This window comes from Elephas maximus, chromosome 14 (assembly GCF_024166365.1).
Source record: "Elephas maximus indicus isolate mEleMax1 chromosome 14, mEleMax1 primary haplotype, whole genome shotgun sequence".
NCBI lineage: Eukaryota > Metazoa > Chordata > Mammalia > Proboscidea > Elephantidae > Elephas > Elephas maximus.
This window is the reverse complement of record NC_064832.1, coordinates 33,644,724-33,664,039: the sequence shown is the minus strand read 5'-3', so window position 1 is coordinate 33,664,039 and position 19,316 is coordinate 33,644,724. Positions and strand designations below refer to the sequence as shown.

General features: G+C 40.3%; 2 protein-coding genes across 2 annotated transcripts in view; both read right to left on the bottom strand.

Annotated features, from left to right (window-relative positions):
• The window catches only part of LOC126057989 (carboxypeptidase B2-like), a 58,955-nt gene that overhangs the window by 25,179 nt on the left and 14,460 nt on the right, over positions 1–19,316 (bottom strand). The window contains exons 7-8 of the mRNA XM_049852899.1: positions 14,988–15,098; positions 9,741–9,834 (exon numbers count right to left, since the gene is read on the bottom strand). Coding sequence (XP_049708856.1) covers positions 9,741–9,834; positions 14,988–15,098 — 205 coding nt within the window. The remainder of the gene's footprint in view (positions 1–9,740; positions 9,835–14,987; positions 15,099–19,316) is intronic.
• Positions 1–19,316, bottom strand: part of LOC126058325 (carboxypeptidase B2-like) — a 175,365-nt gene that overhangs the window by 145,232 nt on the left and 10,817 nt on the right. The window lies entirely within an intron of this gene.

Genomic DNA, 19,316 nt, shown 5'->3' with positions numbered 1-19,316 from the left:
GAGACTAGAGGAATCCCAGCGGTTATGGTCCCCAAACCTTCTGTTGGCCCAGGACAGGAACCATTCCCGAAGACAACTCATCAGACATGGAAGGGACTGGACAGAGGGTAGAAGAGAGATGCTGATGAAGAGTGAGCTACTTGTATCAGGTGGACACTCGAGACTGTGTTGGCAACTCCTGTCTGGAGGGGAGATAGGAGGGTAGAGAGGGTTAGAAACTGGCAAAATTGTCACGAAAGGAGAGACTGGAAGGGCTGACTCATTAGGGGGACAGTAAGTGCGAGTATGGAGTAAGGTGTATATAAGCTTATGTGTGACAGACTGACTTGATTCATAAACGTTCACTTAAAGCTCAATAAAAATTATTGAAAAAAAAAGAAAACTCCATAGACCCCTGACACATCTGGGTTCACCATGAGTTGAACTCAACTCGAAGACTTTTTTTTTTTTTTACCTTTAAGTGCTACTTTTAACTTGCTAAATTTTGACGGTGATATTTGGTGCTAGAATAATGCTTATTCCCTACTTTGAGAGATTATATTCAACATCACTTCAGACAGTAGCTTGTCTTCCAACGTTTCCCCTTTCTGGTCCCAGTTCCCAGGGATGGAGTCCCAGGAAGCCACCCAAGGGATTATTCCTTCTTGGAAAAATTGATCAGCCCAGAATTGCATTCTCAGCTTGTGTTCTGCCAATCAGAATCCTTCCACTGATAATCTGAAACTCAGATTAGGATTCTGGTCTCAGTTCGACTGCTCTGTTGAACGAAGGCAATACCACCACCAGCTAACACCCCAAAGAACACATGCTACATGTTGGAAACTCTGCTGAGTGATTTACAAGAAGTATCTCACTGAATCCTCACAACAACCCTGTGAAATAAGTACTGTTGTTTTAGGAGATGCAAACTGAATGCTATGGATGCTAACCCTTCTTCCAAGAAGACATGCCGTATTGTTAGGTACTTAACCTTTATTTCTAATCTTGACTTTGCCATTTAATAATTAAATGGTCGTGGGCAAATATTTTTAAACCTATCTGTACCTCAATTTCCTTGTCTACAAAATGGAATAATTATGCATTAAATGGGGATTTAATGAGGATTGAAATAGACAATACATATAAAGTGCTTTGCACAGTACCAGGCATCTAGTAAGTGTTCAGTAACTTTGTTGTTGTTGTTTATCGTCATCATCATCATCAACATGTGGATTGGGATGAAAGTCAGAGTTCATCACAGAGTTGAGAGGAGAGAAAGGACTCATTGACATCCCATCATGGTGCAGGCTCAGTTCCAGTCTATTTCTGAGGACAACTGCATCCTTGAACTTGGGTTCCATGGGCTACTCCATTATCCTTACAAAGCCTGGCTGTCTTAAGCTTGCTTTACTTTCTTCCTATCATTTGCAACTAAAAACTAATGTTTGTTAAACATTCTTTTCCCCACAAAGTAACGTGCGGAACATCCAAGGCCTTTCCAAGTATTTTATTTGTTTTTATTTTTAACCAATAATGTGAATCGACCAACTGTTTTCGATACTTTGGTCACCTTTGAATACTCCTGCCATTTTTTCTTGGTATATACAAATTCAAGAGATTAGAGATTATATATTGAGGATAGAGGCGGGCGAGGACATGAAAGATTTGAAGAGAGAGGCGATGCATTAATAATTGAATCCTGAAACCGGTTCTGTTCAACAGAAATATAACGCAAGCCACATATGTATTTAAAATTTTCAAGTAGCCATTTCAAAAAAAGTAAAAAAAAAAAAAAACTGGTGAAAATTAATTTTAATAAGATAGCTTATTTAAACCTTTATGTATGAAATACTATCATTTCAAATGTAATCAATATAAAAATAATTCATGAGATATTTTATGTTACAAATATTCAAAATTGGTATACATTTCACACTTACAGCATATCTCAATTCAGGCTAGCCACATGTCAAGAGCTCGATAGCTACATGTGGTCAGTGACTTCCGTACTGGACAGCGCAGCCTCAGAGACTCATTCTGTGACTGTCATTCTAGAGATTTCAAGCATTTAAATGGAAAGGGCCCTGAAGGGTCAGGGAACTTGAATTTGAGATTCTGCTTTGCCCTTAAGCAGTCATGTTAATTTGGGCAGCAACTTCATCTCTCTGGGCCTCCTTATCTGATTCTTTATCTGGACCATGAGTGGCTTGCCCTACCAGGTCTTTGTAACTCAATTGTTCTTTGACCTATAGTTATGGATTCAAGAACACTATGGTCTCAGGGTTGCCCTGGGTGGTGCAAATGGTTAACGCACTCGGCTGCTACGTGAAAGCTTGGGGGGTTGAGTTGACCCACGTGTGCCTTAGAAGAAGGCCCTGTTGGTCTACTTCCAAAAAAGCAGCCTTTGAGAACCCTGTGGAGCACAACTCTACACCCAGCTCACCTTGAATCAGAATGAACTTGACAGTAACTGCTAATATAGTCTCATAGGAAAAAATACAATCTATTTTTCAGTGCATCCTGGCTGCAAAAACTTCGTAGTTTGACTTAATATTTTAGAAGATAAGTGACACTGTTTTAGAAAGCTTGAGACCAGAGGTTGTCACATAGTCTGTCCCCCAACTCTCACTCTCATACCCAACATACAGACACACAATTTTCATGTAGGAGAAGGATAAAATGAACATAAAAATTAACAAGTAAATTTGATATGTCACTTCCCATTAAAAAGTGAGGCGCCCTTTTAGGTCCTTTACATAAAGGATCATAAAGGCACATTCTGCTTGTCTGGATGAGGAAGAGTTACGATTCAGTTCTTTCTTCTCTCTGTCTTGCTTACATAGTACTGAAGAGAGGCAGGGGCTCTTGGGAAAAAAGGGTTCCTTACAATTACTTTTTTGTTTTATGTAGGATTCTCCTGCCTATATTTGCTGCTTCTATTTCTTCTTATAACACTCTCGTGAAGTGTAATAATACAGCACTATGCCAAACAGGGAACTGAGATGTTTCTTAATAACAATAAGAAAATAAAAATAAAACCTGTTCCCCATGGAGTCAATTCCGACTCATGCCAACCCCAGATGTTACAAAGTGAAACTGCTCCATAGGGTTCTCTTGGCTGTAATCTTTACATAAGCAAATCACCGGGCCTTTCTTCTGTGGCGCCACTGGGTGGGTTTGAACTGCTGATTCTCAGGTTAGTACTCGAGTACAAACCACTTCCACCACCAAGGGACCTCTTGATGGCCATAAAGTGAATAAAATGGAGCACTGAAAAAGCTTGAAGATAAAATAAGAAGTTCCAAAAGTGAACTTACATCTGAAGAGTGATTGTCAAAATCCCTATCTATTCATCTACAGACAGCTAATTTTCCACAAGGGGTCAAAGTCCATTCGGTGGAGAAAGAAACAGTCTCTTTAAAAAACAGTGTGGGCAAAACTGGTTATCCACCTGCAGAAAAATGAAACAGGATCCATACCTCACACCATAAACAAAAACTAACTCAAAATGGATCAAAGACCTAAATATTAATGCTAAAACTATAAAGTTCCTGGAAGATAATATAAAGAAAAAACTATGGAACAGAATTTTTTTTTAGAAATAGATTATCAAACACACCTACAAATACAAGAACAAAAGACAAATTTAGATATCTAGGACCTCCTAAAAATTAAATACTTATGTTCATCAAAATTAAAAAATGAGCAAAAGACATGAACAGACACTTCACCAAAGAGGACATTCCAGCCTTCAACAAACACATGAAAGGGTATTTGCATTCATTAGCCACTAAAGAGATGCAAATCAAAACAACAGTGAGACACCATCTCACTCCTGCAAAAGAACCGGCACTGATTAAAGAAACAAAACAAAGGCTGGCAAGGTTTTGGGGAGACTGGAGCCCTGCCCACTGCTGGTGGGACTGTATGAGGGTAAGTCAAAAAGTATTGCTACTAGGGTTCCAGTTCATACATGTACCGGTTTATTCCAAACAAAACATGTTTAAATGTCTCTGTGATCAATGTGTGATCCACTGTGATCAGTGGGTAGCTGCAGACGGGTTCTCTCAGTAATACATTTCTCTAAATTTCTTTAGGATGCTTTCAAAAAAGGATACTTTTTGTGCCATGGAAAAAAAGATTTTGCCATCAGGGCTAATACCAAATTTTTAACAAAACTCAAGTGGACATCTTCCCAAATCACTGAAGCTTTGCAACCTGTTTACGGGACTGCTGCCTCACATAAAACAACAGTTTTTAGATGGATCAAGTGCTTTAAGGAAGATTGGGAAGACCTTAAAGATGAGCCGAGAGAGGGAAAACCATTCAGAAGGTTACGGCGACTGCTTTTTGGAATTCCAAACTAGTAATCTTGATTTTTTTTTTTTTAATCTTGATAGATTTTCTTGAAGGACACAAGACAATCACGGGGCTTATTATGAAGAATTTTTAAGAAAATTGAAAACTGCATTGATGAGAAAAAGCCCAGGAACGTCGTGCCAAGGAATTTTTTTTTTTCCATCACGACAATATACTTGCTCGTTCTTCGACAGTAGCAGGGGTGTCCTACAAGAATTTCATTGGGAAACCTTGCCCCATCCATCTACAGCCCTGATCTTGCCCTTTCAGACTTCTTTTTGTTCCCAAAACTCAAAGAACATTTAAAAGGAACACAATTTGTGTCCCTCAAGGATGTCAAAACTGCCGTACTGATGTTGTGTAAATCGACGAGCGCAGAATTCTTTGGGGAAGGGTTAGAGAGAGGGAAACATTGCCTTCAGAAGTGTAGAGACCTAGACAGAGGATATGTCAAGAAACAATATCTTCACATTTTGACATTTTCATTTAGTAAAGTTTTCTTTGATTTTGTAGCAATACTTTTTGACTTACCCTCATAAATTGGTTCAACCACTACGGAAAGTGGTATGGCACCTCCTGAAAAAGCTGGAAATAGAATTACCCTATGATCCAGCAATCCTACTCCTAGACATATACCCTAGAGATCTAATAGCATGGACATGAATAGACATATGCACACCTATGTTCACTGCAGCATTATTCATAATAGCAAAAAGATGGAAACCATCTAAGTGCCCATCAACAGGTGAATGGATAAACAAATTGTGGTACGTACACACTATGGAATACTACACAGCCATAAGGAATAATGGTGAGCTCTCAAAATACACTGTAACAGGGCTGAATCTGGAGGGCACTATGCTAAGTGAAATAAGTCAGTCACAAAGGACAAATATGATCTCACTATTATAAAAAGACAAGAATAGGTATACATACAGAATGCAACATTCTTTGGTGGTCACCAGGAATGAGAGGGAGGGGGAATCACTTTCTAGACAGCAGACACTTGCTAGTTTTGGTGATGGGAAAGGCAACAGGGTTAAGTCAGCACAGCTTGAGGAAGGTAAATGATTACATCAAGAACTACACAAGACTAAGAGACGACTTTGTAAATGATATATACAATTTTGGAACAACAATAACAACTAAAAATATGTGTATGGTGACATAGATATACATGCATATATACGTATAGGAAAGCACATATGACTATACAAATGCGCATGTGTAGGAGTCTCTGTAGGCATGTGTGCACAGGTAGTTCCTGACTTAGGATCATGTTTCATTCCAACAACTCTGTCGTAAGTTGGTTCTGACATAAACCAAATACCTCTTTTTGTTTCTTTCTTTCTTTCTTTTCATTATTATTGCCTTTTATTATCAGTATCTTTGTAAATACAATCTTTGTCCTTAAACATCTGCGAGTGAATATTTGAGAATGATAACATCAGCAAATTACACGTTGCAACATTTTATGCAGTTCATCTATTAATGATAAGATGTACCCCAAAGCAGACGGTTGTAAGTGCAGTTTGTCATAATTTGAATATGTCATAATTCAGGGACTACCTATATGCATGTTCATGTGTGCTGCATATATATTCATGCAAAAAATAAAGCACGTAGGGGCACAGTTATGGATACTTTCCAGATATAACCAAACACCTCGCAGGATTGGGTTACTGGGTTTGAGAGCTTAGGACCATAATCTGCTGGAGTAACTTGGTCAATTGGCACACTACAGTTCACAAAGATATTGTTCAACATCCTAGTTTGTCGAGTAGCATCTGGGGTCTTAAATGCTTGTAAGTGGCCACCTAAGATACAACTATTATTTTGGTCTCTAATCATCCAGAGCAAAAGACAAAGAAGGAAACCAAGGACTCAAAAAAGAAACAAGTCTACAGGATGAATAGTCTAGATGAACCATGGCCTCGCTTACCTTGAGACCAGAAGAGCTAGATGGTGCCTGGCTACCACTACCTACGGTTCCAACCAGGGACACGATAGATGTTCCCAGACAGAAAGGGAGAAAAATGTAGAACAAAATTCAAATTCCTAAAAAAAAAAAAAAAAAAGCCAGTCTTACTGGACCAGTAAAGACTAGAGGAACCCTTGAGGTTATTGTCTGGGGATACTGTAAAAATGGTGAGGCAGGGGTGTCTGACCTCTTCTAACTTCACAAGGAGGAAGAAGATTTAAGATCAACAGTCCACGGCTGATTTCTAGGAGGTGGAGGTCACACATGCCTCCATCCCCAAACTTTTTACCAATTCTGACATCGACCTTCCTTTCCGTGGCACCCTTTACATCTCTGCTGGGTTCGCTAATTTGTTGCAATGGCCACACATAACTCATAGACAATACTCACAATTACAGTGTTTATTAGGGAAGTAACACGTTACAATTCAGATTCAGAAACACTCAGGATTTGGTTCTTTGATCAGGACAGCCTCTTCTTAGCTGTACCTGCAGGCATGCTTCTCTCTGGCCCTCAGCCTCTTGGGCCCACGGCCTCTCATCTCGGCCTCTGCCCTGCATGGGCAAGTGTTGCAAAGCTCTTTGAGCTTTGCCATTAAGTGCCCAGAGGCACCTCCTCCACCAGCAAGCCTCAGACTGAAGGTGCTCAGCTCTCTTGCTCTTTGGGCCGGGAAGCCCACTGTTCTGTCTCCTGATTCTGCTGCTGCTGCTGTTTTTCTCTGTTGCTGCTTCTCTCTGTCTCTGGTGTTAACAGCTCTCTCTCACTCTCTGTCTCCTGGGTCTAAAAGGTCTCAGCACAGGGATCCCAGATCCAATGGACACACTCCACTCCTAGCTCTTCTTTCTTGGTGGTAGTGGGTACCCCTCTGCTCTGGGATTGACTGCTCTTTTAAGCCTAGCAGGATTGCAAAACTGACCAATCCCCTAGTTATCATTCCATATAACTTAATTACGTAGTCCCACCCCAACAAGGGTGCCACGCACCTTATTTACATTATTAGCAAGCTATTCAATCTCATTGGTAGGCCACAAGCACCTTATTTGCTTAGTCCCACCCAGTCATTTGGTGGGAGTTACAAAGACTATGCCTAGAAGAGTCATATTAACTAATTCACTGCACCACAGGTACCCTTGAAACTTGGAACTCAAACCACTCCTGGAGTTCACCCTTCAGCCAAATGACAGACTGACTCATAAAATAAATACTATCACCCATGAGTACTGTGCGCCTCTAAATAATCATCTAAATAAAACCAAATGGTCAACATTTACCCTAGACCAAAGGTGAGAAGGTAAGGACAGGCAACTTAGATTAATGGGAACAGAACAACCAGAATGGAAACAATGAGAATGCTGACACACTGTGAAAAATGTCACCAATGTCACTGAACAGTATGTATACAAATTATTAAACGGGAAGCTAATTTCTGTGTAAACTTTCACCAAAAACACACCAAAATATGTTTTTTAAAAAACACATGAGATTTTCAAGAAATTTGGAGTCAGTCAGCCTGAGTTTACACGCCAGCTCTGCCATTTACGAGTTATGTGCCCTTGAGCAAGTGACTTCACCTTTTAAGTCTCTGTTTCCCCACCTATAAAGTGTAGAAATGAAACCTAGCAGATGAAATATGCAGGCTGCCTGGCACTTAGTAACTGTTAGCTATACTTATTCAGGTCTTTTTCACATGGGTGCTGCTTCTCTGACTCCCTGTTTGGTTTTCACTGGCTACAGCAGCCTTTGGCCTCGGGTGGGCGCTTTTATGCAACAATTTAAGGAAGGCTTTTATGGGGGGTGTGGTGGTGATGAGTTCCTGCACTGGGTGATACCAACCCTAGTGACTGGTGGGTCAGTGGTGGGGGGGGGGTGCGTGACAAGCTACTGCACTGGGTGATGGGTAATGGGTGACACCAACCCTAGTGACTGCTGGGTGAATGGGGGGATGACAAGGTACTGCACTGGGTGATGGGTGACACCAACCCTAGTGACCCCCTGCCTTGACAGTCCTTTCCCTGGTGCCACTGCTACCATTGCCATGGACCCTAAGGTCTTTTTGGTGTCACCCCCTCTGACAGTGTCAGGGGGTGCAGTCCGCACCACCCACAGCCCCCCTAGTGATGCCACTGCATGTTAAGAAAGTGAATTGTTGTTATTGTTAGGTGCCATGGAGTCGATTTCAACTCATAGCAACTCCATGGAACACAGAAGAACTGCCCCATAGGGTTATCTAGGCTATAATCTTTACCGGAAGGAGCCCTGGTAGCACAGTGGCTAAGAGCATGGCTGATAACCAAGAGAGTTCGGTGGTTCAAACCCACCAGCCACTCTGTGGGAGAAAGATGTGGCAGTCTGCTGCCATAAAGATTATAGCCTTGCAAACCATATGGGCAGTTCTACTCTGTCCTATAGGGTTGCTATAAGTCAGAATCCATTAGACGGCAACCAGTTTGGTTTCTTGGAATCTCTTAGGGAGCAGATCACCAAGTCTTTCTCCCAGGGAGCTGCTTGATGGGTTTGAACTGACAAACTTTTGGTTAGCAGCCTAGCACTTAACCATGATACCACCAGTGAAAACAAAAGGCAAATGTTTTCAAACACCATGGAAGCAAACGTTTACATATGAAATTGAAAATGAAAGGAACCCATCAAACCCTTGTCTTTGATATCCTAAGGATGTATGTTATTTGTTCGTTAAAGTAGTCTCCTTAACAGTCACTTCCTTATTATTCTAGAATCATAGAATTTTGAAGCTAGAAGCAACCTTAAATAATTGGTCTCCCTTATTTTAAAGATGGGAGCCCTGGTGGCACAGTGCTTAAGAGCTTGCCTGCTAACCAAGAGGTCAGCAGTTCGAATTCACCAGGCACTCCTTGGAAACCCTAGGAGGCAGTTCTACTCTGTCCTATACAGTCAGTATGAGTCGGAATCGACTCCACGGCAATGGGTTTTCTGCTATTTTAAAGATGAAGAAACAGCTGTCAGGAGAGGTTAAAGTGATTTTCTGACTCTAGCCAACACTCATCTCATTACACTGACCTAAAAAGTTTATTATTTAAATTATTCCCTGATTCAGATACAACCACTACCACCATTTTCTACTGAGTTGACTCCAGCTCATGGCGGCCTCCATGTGTGTCAGTGTACAACTGTGCTCCATGGGGTTTTCAGTGGCTGAAACTGTGCTCCATGGGGTTTTCAGTGGCTGATTTTTCAGAAATAGATCACCAGGCCTTTCTTTCCAGGTGCCTCTGGGTGGACACAACCCTCCAACCGTTCAGTTAGCAGCTGAGGGCATTAATCATTTGCATTACCCAGGGACTCCTGATTCGGATAGGCCTCCCCTTAATTAGTTTGAACTAATGGGCTTTTCTTAAGAACGTTTTAATAACAAGACATGCTAGAAACAAAGCACACAACATACCACACCAGTGTTTGGAAGCAAAGTTCCTGTTCAGATCTGTTCCGATGCACTTATTGTCCTCATGAAAAGATCGGTTCTTTCTCCACATTCGATCCTAAATAAACAATACGGTCATGTTAAATAGATGCCTTTTAAAAGACAAGCAGCCTGGCTGGGTTTATCTCCTTCAGGCCTATCCCTTCCCTCACTTCGTTCTGCCACTTTCTTCACAATGTTCCTTTCCCACAGCCCCTATTTCTGCTCAAGTCTCAGTCATGCTCAAACTGTCTTAGTTTTGACAGTGTTGAGCTTTTCCTGAGTCCTGTGATCCTGAAAAACAGCAAGGGATAAAGAAATTCACCCACCTTTTTGTGTGCCAAGGAGCCTTAGTGGTGCAGTGGCTTAGTGCTCAGCTGCTAACTGAAAAGTCAGCCATTCAACCCACCAGCTGCTCCGTGGAAGAATGATGTGACAGTCTGCTTCTGTAAGGATTACAGCTTTGGAAACCCTATGGGGCAGTTCTACTCTGTCCTGTGGGGTGGCTTTGAGTCAGAATTGGCTTGACGGCAGTGGTTTTGGGTTTTTGTGTGTGTGTGTTTCAGAAAAGGGCTGACTTAGATGGCCTTAATGTTCCCCTCAGCTTGACTAAACATTAGGTAGGCTTCTTCCTGACTCTAGGCCCCTGACCCTTCTCTCACCCTGACCTTACAGAATCCAGATAAAACATGTTCCATCTACCCTTAGCAGCAAACTCAGGCGATAACTCCATGTAATCAACACAGCCTACTGTCTAACCTCCCCATAACGTCCTTCAGTACTTTTCCACTAGCTCACTTCGGTCTAAAACCCATCCTGACTTCTGCTTCAGTGGAGTCGGAGCTCAGACTTAGGTCTGGTCTCATTCCTCTGTTGCAATAGCCCTGAATGAAGTCTGTTGCCGCCTGTTTAACACTGTCTGGTAAAATTTTCTGTGACAGGTTAAACAAAATAAAATTGTAATATTAGCTCAATTTTGACCTATAAAAGTAAAATTTGATTTGCCTCAACTAAGCTGCTTGTTATGAACTGAATTGTGTCCCCCCAAAATATGGGCTGTAAATCCTAACCTCTGTGCCTGTAGTGATAATCCCAATGAGTTTTCTTTGTTATGTTAATGAAGCAGTATTGGTATAGGGTTTGTCTTGAGTCATTCGCTTTAGAGATATAAAAGGAGCAGATTAAGACGTGAGAGGCAAGCAGAGATGGTGAAGGGTCCTCTGAGACATCGTCCCCACCCCCTGCCACTGTTCCCTGCCCCCCTCACAGCCCGCCAGGCCACAGCTTCTAACTGGTTTGGCCCGACTACGCTGCGGCCATAACCACAGTTTCAATTTGGTGCCAGAATCCTGCGCACCAAGATTTTGGCCCATGTGCAGGGCTTGAGGAGCTGTGTCCTCTATCTGTCCTTGGACCTGAACAACACCTACATGACTCAACAGCCAGACCTCCAAATGTGGACATGGGAGGGCTAAAGGCAGAGAGTTCCGGGCACTAAACCCAACCCCCTGATGCCATTGGAAATAAAAACTCCCCAACCCCCTCAATGAGCACGTGGCCTTATGGTCTCTTGACCCTGCATTGCTCCTTGTCTGCGCAGGCAATAAATTTCTACCCTCTGTTTCCCTTGCAACTGGTGGTGTGGCATCTGTCTTATTTCGATCAGCTAATAGGACAAGGACCCTCTTACGGTTACAAGGGGAGAAGATGCCGCACCACATGAATATTGCCAAGGGGCCAAGGAATAGAAGCTGAAGAGACAAGGACCTTCCCCCCAGAGCCAACAGACAGAAAAAGCCTTCCCTAGAGCCTGTTTCCTGATTTCAGACTTCCAGCTCCCTAAACTGTGAAAAAATATATTTCTGTTTCTTAAAGCCACCCACTAGTGGTGTTTCTGCTATAGAGGCACTAGATAACTCAGTGCCTGCTCTTTGACCTTATTTAGCCTCGTTCCCTTTAAATTAATGTTGTGCACAGTATCACTTCAAGCTCCTAAGACAAGTAAAGTAATTTTAATTACTTCTCAGCTCAAATTAAAACCATTAGTCCTGAGTTCCAATACTCGCTTTGAATTGAATTCCAGTTATTCATTTAAAAGCTGCAGGAGGTGGAGATGTGAAGGTACCTCTAGCCAGACTGCTCCTTTCATGGTACTGATTGCCTCTGGTTTTTAAACATCAGGCACAGTCCCCATTTGGATTCTTGGGGTAAGTTGGGAAGTTTGATAATGTAAATGGCCACACAGACTTTAAGTTGTGGGGTGGGTGATGGGCAACTCACATCACATGCAGTTTGGTAGTAACAGTTGCCCTGGGGAGATCAGGTTCTCGAACTGCAGGGATCAATTGCCAGAGTCGCAGGCAAAGCACAGCTGGGGAGTAGGAACATGTGGAAACCAAAAACTCAACCCATTGCCGTCCAGGCGGTTCCAGCTCATAGTGACCTTTTAGGGCAGAGTAGAACTGCCCCATAAGTTTCCAAGGAGCAGCTGGTGGATTTGAACTGCCAACCTTTTGGTTAGCAGCCAAACTCTAAACCACTGAGCCACCAGGGCTCTGGAACATGAATTCCACTGATTCAGGCAAAGTCATACATTCATTGTGTTAAAACAAAAATAATTTTAAGCCAATAATAGCAATTGATTGAAGTTTATTTAGCATGCAATTTTCAAATCGAGGCGAAATTTTTAACTGGAGAGTCAAAAATGTTCCAAAGAAGAAAAATCTGTCACAGATTCTTATACCTCAGCTTATAATCTGCAATTATACATTGTCATGGACTCAAGGGCCAGAATAGTATTTAAATAATAACTTGTGGACATGCAACATTTTCCTGAAAAACAATTGAGATAATTACCGATTTACCTTTAAATATAGCTTCTAGTCTGAATTTTGGAGTTTCTATTGTTGAAACTGACTGCACATGGATAATTCTTTAAAAGAGTACAATGCCCAAGGCACACATTTGACAAAATCATCTTGATTCTCCTGGAATCCAGATTTCTAGGTCCATGGAGTTGGGGTGACCCACTCAGGCCATTCGCCCCTAAATGCCCTTTGGAAGGAACTGGTCCCCTGGAGTCACCTTCAGGTCAAACAATAGCTTAGTAAGCAGCTTAGTGGCGATGTTTGGCCTTGGGTATTGGATTCTTTTGGAAAATTATCTATGTGCACCCAGCTTGGAGAAGCAGGAACTCCAGGGTCTGACTAGAGGCTGGATTAGGATGTATGGCATGTCCTTGGTAACTGTTTCTGTAACCTGCCCTGTGCTTTGATGCTATCTCTTGATAAATTAACATAATAATGACCTGTATAACCTGTTTTCACTATCCCTTCATTGGAGTGTCTTCCTCATATGTTCAGGTGACACTGCCCGATTCCTATTGTATCTACTCACCATCAATTCATTCTGTTACACTAATTTTTTGGTGCTTCTCTGTGAATTTGGGTTTTTGACACATTCTTTACTAATTAAGCTAGACTACTGCTTGACTAACGGACAGCTTTCAGAAAACAAGTTTTTTCAGCTCAATGTTTAACGATTCAAAGATTATCTTAGGGAGAGAGTTTGGGTGGATTGTTTTTACCTCCGTGGCTCTAGGTATTTGGATTCCACGAGAATTAAAAACTCCACTCCTCAATTGTAATATCAGTATATAAACGTGACCATTTATTGAATGCCAACTGTGTGTTAGGCACTATGCTAGGTACTTCTCATTTACTCGCACCTACAAACATTTTTTCACCATACTCCTCTCACCTATTTGATTTTTTCACCAAACTCCTTCACCACTCCCTTTGTTCTGCATAAATTACCTCCTACACGAAATAATTCCTGTATTGTTTCATGTCTAATTACTCCAATTATTCTCATTCCCTTTTGTGAAAACCTACTCAAGTAGGTTTTTCAAAACATATATATATAAACGCTCAGTTATGTTTTTATGCATCCCTCGTTAAATTATAAATGACTGTAGTTCATATTCAGTGAGTAATTTTACATGAATTTTTATGTTGTTGGACTAGAAATAATAATGGCTTTCAATACATATGAACTTGATCATGATACTTACACTTGCGCTCAGGACTGAGTTAGGTTAGAGAGTACCACCAAGGTTTAAATTTACATATTGGTCAGAATGCAATTCCATTAAGATGCAAATTAAGTTAGAATGCTGTTCTAACTCTTGTATTTCATGATTTTGCAAATCAAAATGCTATCACATTGTTCTTAGTAAGATTTAATGGATCCTGCATTGTGCATCAATGACAGCTAACATCACAAAAATTCGACCAGACATTACATCTATTCTGATAAAAAGAACACGTTTTCAAAATGAAGTAGTCTCGTCAAAAAAGAAAAAATGAAACCTGAATCTGATTAAGCTTCTAGAATCCAAGTATCAATTCTTACGAAATACAGAGGACAGAGGAATATATTAAACTACAACATGGCAACACAATTAGCAAAACCCAGCCTTGCAAAACTCTTTTCTTCCACAAACAAATTGCAAGTGAGAAAAAAGCGGAAGAGATGGAGAGGTTATACACAAAAATAGGCCTAAAAGACACATTAACTAATCATGCTTAACATGTGAAGATTATTTGAATCCTGAATCAAAGAAATAAATGGTTTAAAAAGTAGCAAGACATTTGGGAATTTGAATACTGACTAGATACTTGATAGTGTTAAGTAATTATTATTAAATTTTAGGTACTGTACAATTGTATTCTGGTCATTCTTTTTTTGGCGCAGTGGTTAAGAGCTTAGCTGCTAACCAAAAGGTCAGCAGTTTGAATCCACCAGCCACTCCTTGGAAACCCTATGGGATAGTTCCACTCTGTCCTATAGGGTCTCTATGAGTCAGAATTGGCTCAAGGGCAACGGGTTTGGTTTGGGCTTCTTTTAGGGACATATGCTGAAATATTTACTGATGAAATGATATGATATAGAGGATCCACTTCACAATAACTGTCTAGGGTAGGGTAGATGGGAACAGAGAAGAAAGATTGGCCATGAGTTAATCACTGTTGAAGCTGCATGACAAGTACATAGTTTATTTTATAATTACTCTCACTTTTCTAGACATTTGACATTTTCCATAATAAAAACTAAAATTTATGTTTTCATAATGCAACTACTGTGTCGAGGACCAAGATTCTATGAATAATTCAGCCTGGATATCTTGTGTCCCTAAAGAGGGCGTGTTTTGTATTCTTTGCCTTCACCTACCTTTTTCCAGGTGTAGTCATAACCATCCACGTTAACCACTGGCATGACATAGAAGTCCATGTGTCTCAAAAGGTTAGTGTACATCGTTTCTTTCCCATAGAATTGAGTTACCTACAAATTAAAAATCACTTCTATTTAAGTCTGGAAACCCTGTGGGTTTGGTTTTTCTTCAGTTTACTTAAGTCTGCCAGGCACTCCTTGGAAACCCTATGGGACAGTTCTATTCTTTGCTATATGGTTGCTATGAGTGGAGATCAACTCGATGGCAATGGGTAAACTTAGTCTGTTTCTTTCATGTGCGTTTTTTTTTTTCCCCCCTAAAGTCATTTGATGTGGTTGGGTTTAACTTTCAGAAAGACTGCTAACTCCTCAAAAGGAATGAATTTAGGGTACTGTGCTACCAAGTGATGGTAGGTGCCTCGGACATAGGATACATAGTCTTCCTATTTAATAGAGGCGGGAAATAGAATCGTAAATTTTCTAAAATTTCCTTCTAAAAGTAATTCTTTATGAAAGCCATAAAATAATACACTACATTCAAAGATTTAAGGAAACAAAAATTTAGATACACTTCAGCTCCCTCTTCAGTAATCCATGTCAATCAGAGCTTAAACAAACTTTGTCTTACGCCCAGATATGATTAGATGCTTTTCTTTTTTTTTTTTTTTTAAATAATATTTTATTGTGTTTTTGGTGAAAATTTACACAGCAAGTTAGGGTCCCATTTGACAATTTCCACACAGATTGATCAATGACATTGGTTATATTTTTTCATAATGTGTCAACATTCTCTTTAATTGTGTTCTATGGCTCCATTTCCAGTACTCTATTAGTTTCCCTGCTCTCTTATTTTCTCATCTTTGCTTTAGATTGACCTTTTGGATTCATATAGATGGTTTTTTAGTAGAGCACCAACAGATGCTATTTTCTAAATTGTGCCTAGAACTTCTCATGGAGCTAAATTCTTGCTAGAAATGAATGCATCTCTCAAACATCAGGTCATTTGGCTTTAGAATCAGCAGAAGCTTTTCTTAGGTGCTAGCTATGACTTTCCTAATAGGTATCATCTGACAACCGTTCTTGTCTGCTCTAGGACTCATACCCAGCTTAGGGTCACATATTCCAACATAATATAAGGGACCTTCTGATGACAGAGACATTCACCCAAAATGACCAAGAGAGAGGCAGGAGAACCATAAAGAAACATTTCGATCGGTTAAATCGCTTCCTCTAGTGCTAAGTTTGATCTAAACTCTTCATTTGTGGTGGCATTACTACATTTTAATTTTTGTATTAGTTTGAAATTGTTTGTTGTTTCAATCTTTATTCAAAGATTTTGTTAAGAATTTTTTTAAATTATTTTCAAAAGCAAAAGAAGTCTTTTGAATTCTACTTGTACTATACCTAACACTTTATCATTTTCCCTTTAAGTATTTAAAATACCATGTTCATTTTTTTCTCTAAAGTGATCACAAGAACCATCTAAAATCCTTAGCAATAAGTAACCACTTATGAAATATGGGAAAGGGTAAGAAAAAGGCAAGTTTTGTTTTGTTTTAATCTACCATAGGTCAAAAATAGAAGATTAATGAAAAGGAAGCAAAATGTATAGGCTGAGAGAAGTAATCCCTTAAGTAGTAAACAGTAGTTAAATACATTTTTTATGCTACAAATTTGTAAATTTGGGTTGGAGATGTTTTTCAGTAATAACTTAGCATTCAATATCAGAAAAAGACTGTTGTTTTGTGCCATTGAGTTAATTCTGACTCACAGTGACCCTGTATGACAGAGCAGAGCTGCTCCATAGCGTTTCCTAGGTTGGAATCTTTATGGGAGCAGGTTGGCAGGTGTTTTCTTCCATGGAGCAGCCGGTAAGTTTGAACCACCAACTTTTGGTTAGCAGCCAAGCACTTAACTGTTATGCCACCAGGGCTAATTTGTGGCAACAGAAGGAATCTAAATTTTCTCAGGTCCTGAAAGAATGAATGAGACTCATAGAGAGAAGTGACTGGCTTTAAGCTTCCTGAGGAAGAGTCCTGGTGATTTACTTCCAAAAAATCAGCCAATGAAAACGCTATGGATCACAATGGTCCAATCCACAATGGAGCCTCTAAAATGCCCATTTTTAAAAAGGCTTATTGATTATGTAGGCTTGGGCTACAAAGCCAGGTTCACATTGTTGGGGACAAATACTAGAGTATAAGGTCCTCGGGCTATATTTTGTTCCACATTGTGTCTCCGGGGTCTGGAACCTTGCAAGCAATGTATAGACATTTGTGGGACTAAATAATTTAACCTTACAAAGATTCAGTAAGCTGGTGGGGTGAAGGGTGGGTTGGTTAATAACAAGGAAGAGGAAGAGGTATTGGGCTAGAAAGGGTAGTGATTAGGGACAGCTTCACCAACATGGATTAGAGTCAATATGAATCGAATTTTCTTTCTGGCTTTTTTCAGGTTCAGTGATGGAATGAAAAAGAAGTTTTTTTGTTTGTTTGTTTTGTTTTGTGCCCTGCTCCATTCATGACCTAAAGGAGTAAAACTACTCAACTTGAGGAAGGTTCTAGGTCATCAAAATGACTGTGCTAGTCAGCTGGAACCATCTACATTGGTCAAGGGAGTGTCAACATTGGCTGGGAAATTTTCAGTGGGCTTGGGGCTGCTACAGCTCCGCCAGTGGGGAGGGGAGAGTGGGCAGGCCATGAAAGTAGCTAGGGTTGCTGCGTTTGTCAAGACTTAGCACAGGCAGGTATGTTCCTACCTTTTACTTTTGAAATTTACATTTACATTTGAAATATCTCATTTATTAAGGCAGATCTACCTACACAGCAAACCCTCGATTTCCTAACTTATCTCTTTTGTATTACTGTACATCTGGGAGTATGATGACAACAATAACCACTATGGGAAGGACACACGTTTTATTTTTCCAGTGGCAATGGCTCTTTGTATAAATCAGGATAGAGGACATGTATGCCCACTTTATAGAATTTGAAGGATAATTTTTACTGTTTTCCTTTATTGTAGAGGTTTGTAGTCATTATATTTTTTACTTTCATAACACATTATTTGTCTTATATATGGTTTCCTTGATGCCAAACCTTTCTTCAAGGACAAAATCCCCAATTATGACATGTGGGAAAACATGATCTGCTCTGTAATGCTGTACTTTATGTTTAATTTCCAGAGGCAAAAAATGGCAAAAGATGCCTGGATAGTTCAAGCCAAGAAGAAAAAGAATTAATTGGGATCCACCCAATTAAAAACCCACCCCATTGCTGTCAAGTTGATTCCGACTCAAAGCAACCCTATAGGACAGAGTAGAACTGCCCCATAGGGTTTCTAAGGCCATGGTGGTTTGGTGGTTAAGTGTTTGTATTTTCTGTTATCCCTCCCTGTTCTGGTACTCCAATCACTCGTAGGCTATTTCTCTTGATAGAGTCCCATATGATTTTTAGGGTTTCTTCATTTTTTTTTTTAATTTTTTATTTGATTTTTCTTTGAATATATTGGTGCCAAGTGTTTTATCTTCAGTCTCACTAATTCTGCCTTCTAGTTCCTCAATTCTGCTCCTCTGACTTTCTTTTGAGTTGTCTAATTCTGTAATTTTATTGTTAATCTTCTGAATTTCTGATTGCTGTCTCTCTATGGATTCTTGCAGCTTATTAAAGGTTATTCATTACGTTCTTGAATAACCTTTTTAATTTCTTCAACTGCTTTATCTGTGTGTTCCTTGGCTTGTTCTCCATTTTGCCTGATCTCGTTCCTGATGTCTTGAAGAGTTCTGTACATTAATCTTTTGGATTCTACCTCTGGTAATTACAGGAATATGCCTTCATCCAGAAGATCCCTTGATTCTTTGTTTTGAGAGTTTGTTGAAGTGATTGTGGTCTGCTTCTTTAACTGATTTGATATTGACTGTTGTCTCTGAGCCATCTATGAGTTATTGTATTAATTTATTTCATGTTTGCTTACAGTATCTTAGCTTCTTGCTTTGTTTTGTTTTGATATGGGCAAATAGGCTGCTTGAGCGAGCTAGCTTGATTATTTTTGTCTTTGAAGCTCTAACGTCCTGTCACCAGGTGGCTGGAGCTGTTACCAGGTATATGAGCCTAGGAATCCATTCACTTTTCTTGTATGGGTTCAGCTCAGATATCCAGGTAGTTGGTCATCAAGTGTATGGTACAGGCTCTGTCCTACAGTCTTAGAGGGGCAGGGGTGTTTGGTGTAGGTACAGGTATCTGGTTGCAGCAGGGGGTCACACTCTGCACAAGGCAGGGAACTGACAAGCATCCCCCCGGAGTGTCTGTGAGGAAAGCACATCCCTCTTCC